The sequence below is a fragment of the Oryza sativa genome, chromosome 5 (genome assembly GCF_034140825.1).
Source record: "Oryza sativa Japonica Group chromosome 5, ASM3414082v1".
Lineage (NCBI taxonomy): Eukaryota > Viridiplantae > Streptophyta > Magnoliopsida > Poales > Poaceae > Oryza > Oryza sativa.
In genome coordinates this window covers 2,969,973-2,974,789 of record NC_089039.1, presented here as the reverse complement: position 1 = coordinate 2,974,789, position 4,817 = coordinate 2,969,973, and the positions used below count along the sequence as shown (strand labels likewise).

The 4,817-nt window shown below is 46.6% G+C and overlaps 1 protein-coding gene across 1 annotated transcript; it reads right to left on the bottom strand.

The window, feature by feature from the left end:
- Window positions 1-867: 867 nt before the first annotated feature.
- On the bottom strand, window positions 868-4,332 carry LOC107280839 (uncharacterized). Its single transcript, XM_026025458.2, has one exon. The coding sequence runs from the start codon at window positions 4,111-4,113 to the stop codon at window positions 3,124-3,126; it is 990 nt and encodes a 329-aa protein (XP_025881243.1). The 5' UTR covers window positions 4,114-4,332; the 3' UTR covers window positions 868-3,123.
- Between the last annotated feature and the right edge of the window lie 485 nt (window positions 4,333-4,817).

Here is a 4,817-nt window from a genome sequence, read left to right as displayed (position 1 = left end):
CGGTTCTTCCGACGCTCCGGTGTACTTGGAAATAGTCGCCGAGGTTCCTCCAGCAGCAGAGCAAGGCAAGTCATGCTTGTCACTTGAACATGTTGATCCTATATTGCAAATGCTCTATTGTTTTCCTTCAAAAATTGCATTGTTTTATAATGTTACTATGGGGTGTTTACCTATTGTCATAGCCATGCTATTGTTGTACCATGTCCCTTTGTCAGCTTGGGGTTATAACATGACTAGAGATTGGACTAGGGATTGCTTAGCCATGCTTAGTTCAACTAGTGCACAATGGGGAGAATCCTATTAATGTTTAGACTGTTGGTTCTAATGGTACTGTTGGATTAGTGCCACCGCTTTGGTGTTGGTTAATTAAAATAAATCACATAGTGGGCTGTGGGTGCATGGTTTTGCTGGTCGCACCCATGGCAGTTAAGGACCGGTTCGCGGGATGCCCTGGAAGAACTTATCGTACTTACCACAAGCCAGCGTGGGCAACGGCTCGGCTTGTAGTGTAGCTTTCCTCTAGCCGACGCATCCAGGCAAGGGTGGGCGTGATGGAGTTTGGATGGGCCCTGCGACGGCCTATGCGGCTTCCGGATTCACCTAGGCACGAGAGGGGACTGCCCGCTGCCTTGCGAGGAGTGGGGGTGAAACCTGAGGTGTGGTGTGCTTGGTTAGAGGGGGTTATGCGAAGGGTCCTGTCACGGCCTCTTTCCGGTATGTCGTGGTGGCATGTCGGCGCACGAAAACGTGTCGTGGGGCTGTGTCTTGTGGGTACAGTTGTACACCTCTGATCAGAGTAAAACTATTCGAGTAGCCGTGCCCGCGGTTATGGGCGGTCAACCAGATTCACCGTGATTAGTCTCACCCTAGTGTAATCTTTTGAATTTGGATAGTTTAGGTGGATGGTTGGGCCTGTCGCAACGTGGGATAGCGTTGGACAGTGGATAGTTAATAATAATTAATTATTACAACTGTTTAAATCTTTCAACTTCTGTTTATAAATGCTCGCTTTATGCAACTGAACCACTCTAGCTCTCCTTTGATAATTCCCTGCATCATACCCCTATTCCGGTATGACTTGCTGAGTACAGTGGGTAGTACTCAGTCTTGCTCTTTTTTTTTCCCAACCCCAGAGTTCGGGTATGTGTCAGATGGAGGTTTCTCCGAGGAGTAGGCTTCGTCCGTGCCATCGAGGGTGCCTGTGGAGTGGTGTTCCCGCTACAGTTCTAGTCAAGGCTTAGCTCCTGTTGTCTTCCTTTTTCCGCTGCATTTATGTAAGTCTTTTATGATGTTTGTAAGACGTAGATCTAAATGTCAACATTGTCGTTTGTGTACCCCGGCCGGTCCTGGACGGGGATTTTAATGCACATTCTGCTTGGAATTCTATTCGGGAATTTCTGGGCGTGACATAGAGGTAGGTGTGGGCCACATTTGCACAGCCTGAATTTTCTCCTCATCCGTGGCCACTCCATTTGGACTAATGACATGACCCAGATACGATAACCGCTGTTGTGCAAATGAGCATTTACTCTTCTTGACTTTGAGCTGATGCCGAGCGAGAATCTGAAAAACAGCCCTCAAATGCTTAACATGTTCCTCCAACGAGCGGCTATAGATCAGAATATTGTCGATGAAAACCAAGACGCAGCGCCGCAAGAGCGAGGACAAAATGCTATTCATCACCCCTTGAAAGGTGGCTGGAGCACTAGTAAGACCAAAGGGAATCACTTTGAATTCAAAGTGACCATGGTGAGTACGGAAAGCAGTCTTATGCTCATCGGCAGAATTCATTCGTATTTGATGATAACCCGATCGAAGATCAAGCTTGGTAAACCACTGTGCACCCGATAACTCATCAAGCAATTCATCGATAATAGGGAGGGGATACTTATTCTTGACAGTAATTGCATTCAAATGACGGTAGTCCACACAAAACCGCCACGTGCCATCTTTTTTCTTAACTAACAGCACTGGAGAAGAGAATGGGCTTGCGCTAGGCTGAATTATTCCCTTATCCAACATCTCAGTAACCTCTGATTCTATCTCATCCTTTTGGGCAGGGGTGTAACGATAGGGTCGCACACTAACAGGTTGAGCCCCAGGCAGCAGAGGAATAGTGTGATCAAATGATCGGGAAGGAGGTAAACCAGATGGTTCATCAAAGATACCAGAGAATTCCTGAAGCACTTGCTGCACACTGTCTGGAATAAACTCCTGCTCTATATTACTATGAGAGACACATAACTGAACAAGATGAGCCACTGCCTGTCTAGCTTGCAGCTGTTTCATTTGATGGCCAAGCAGTAAGTTACACTGAGAAACCTGGGAATTAATTCCTTGTAACAGAATAAATTGTCCTTTCAGTGAGACAGTAAGCTGTTTGGTGGCCCAGTTCACTGTCATGGGACTATGCTCTGTCAACCAGTCCATGCCCAAAATCAAGTCATAACTGTTAAGAGAAAGAACCCTGAGAGTTGTATTAAACACATACCCCTGAGTGCTCCATTGACAATTAGTAATGGCAGAAGTACAATGCAAGATATTTCCATTAGCCACTTGAACCGAAATTTGTTGAGGTTTTCTCTGAACATTCTTTAGATTGTCAGCAATGGTAGAATTCAGAAAACTCACAGAACTGCCCGAATCTACCAAGATGAGAATCTCCAGCCCTTGAATCTGACCTACCATTCACATGGTGCCATCAGTTTCTGAACCCAATACTGCTTGAAGAGATATTGCCATCAATGTACCAGTGGGAGAAACTGCTGGCTCATCATCAAGAGTACTGTCAGTTTCATGTAAAATACTGAAAAGCACTTGAACTGCATGCAGTTGCACTGAAGTAGAGCATTTATGTGTAGGAGACCATTTTTCAGCACAGATATAACAAAGTCCTTGTGCACGCCGTTGTGCCTTGAGAGCTGAAATTTTGTCTGACGAAGAAGAGGTCGAGCGATGTGGTTCAGTACCCAGACGATCTTCAGTGCGATTACCCCCAACTACTCGTCCAGGAGGTTGAGGTAATGGCCAAGCCCCTTTCAGAGAAGATCTATTATTCACTTGGCCATCAAATTTCTTCAATTCACGAGTTGAATGTCCACCCGACGATTCCGCCACTTCTTCCTATAAAGTAGCAATAGCAAGAGCAGTTTCGAGGTCTCGAGGTCGTTGCAGGAGGACAGCATTACGAATATCCCGTCTTAAACCCTCAGTAAACCTATGGATAAGATATCTCATACTCACTGCTGGGTCATAAGCTAACAGGTGATTCATCAACTCATCAAATTTCTCATAAAACTCCCACACAGTCCCTGTCTGCCTAATTGTATCCATTTGTCTAATCAATTCATCATGTTGATCCCTATCAAATTTGTTAGCTACTGCCACACAGAAATCCTCCCAAATAGGGAAACGAACATGAGCCCTAGAAGACCTAAGCCAGGAAGCTGCTCTACCAATGAAATAGATAGTTGAAACCCGCACCCATAACCCTGGATAAGTGTTGTTCACATCAAAGTAATGCTCACATCTCATAAGCCAATCCTGCGGGTCTGATCCATCAAACTTAGGGAAATCAAGTTTAGGAACTCTATGATTGTACTGCCGATTTCCCTGGTCAAAATCACTCGCCCCCCCATCCAAATCGAAATTCTCCAAGGATCGAAAGGGAATTCGGTTGGAATCAGACGTACCCTTGCCCGGAGAATGGATCAGGGTAGTAACTACACCCGATGCCTTTCCCCAGAAATTTTGATGAAGACGGTGGCCGTTGGCCCATTTCTCTGCACCCTCCGCCACAGCTGCTGGTGAGGTAGCCGTCGGCGTAGGCAGCAACGGGGCCTTCCTTTCCTTGCCCGTCAACAGGACCCAAGGGGAAGACGCCGCCGGTGGAGCTTGTTTCGCCTTGTTCAGAAGATCCACCTGCTGACGAAGGTCACCAACTTCGTCACGCAGATCCTGCACAGCCGCCTCCACTTGTGGTCTCCAAGCACTCACGCCTTGATCCAGCTTGACGATGGAGGCCTGCGTATCCACTTGAGCTCGATTCAGCAACACCAAGGACTCCTGGATCTCACCCAGCACCTTGCCGAAATCAATATTTTGCTTCTCCATAGCCTCCACCTGAAGCTGCAAACGAGAGGTATAGCGTGGCTTCTCCAGGATTAACTGCTCTGATATCAATTTGTCACGACACCCTAGCTTTGTACCGCAACAATGGAGGATTCGTGAGGATTTTGGAAGAAATTGGAAGGAAGAAGGAAGAACTCAGAGAAGCAGAGATAGAACAGAGAAGGATTGATTTAGATGGGGAATTCTGTTTTTACATTGTTCAAATCACATCTCTTCTCTGCCGATCCTTATATAGCAATGAGCCATTGGATCTCTCTCCCTTACATGTGGCCCAGCCAGTCACTACTGGGTCCACTCACTCCCGTGATAGGCCGGATTGGGCCGTCGTTCACGATGCGACTTTCTGAGCCCATCTTGGTCCGACGGAGAAGCTACATCGCTTGTCTGATGAGGAACAGGAGATGACGATGACGATGCCGTGACAGTGTGCATTGTCAACCTTCATATAGCACACGTGTCAACGTCCATTTTCTTGTAGCAATCATTGAAAAGCTGAAAAGGCGGTACGCCTCATCGCATATTCATTGTTTCTCAACAGCCATCACCACCATCCTTTCCCCGCTTGTGGAGATTATGGGTACCCCATACCCACACGGCATGGTTATCCGACTAGTTATAGGGGATAACTTATATATATGTAATATGTAACAGATCATGACTTGGGTATTACGTTTCCTTGTATGTTA

Excerpts from the sequence above, each read along its gene's own strand:
- LOC107280839 (XM_026025458.2), bottom strand. The coding sequence starts at position 4,113 with ATGGAGAAGCAAAATATTGATTTCGGCAAGGTGCTGGGTGAGATCCAG.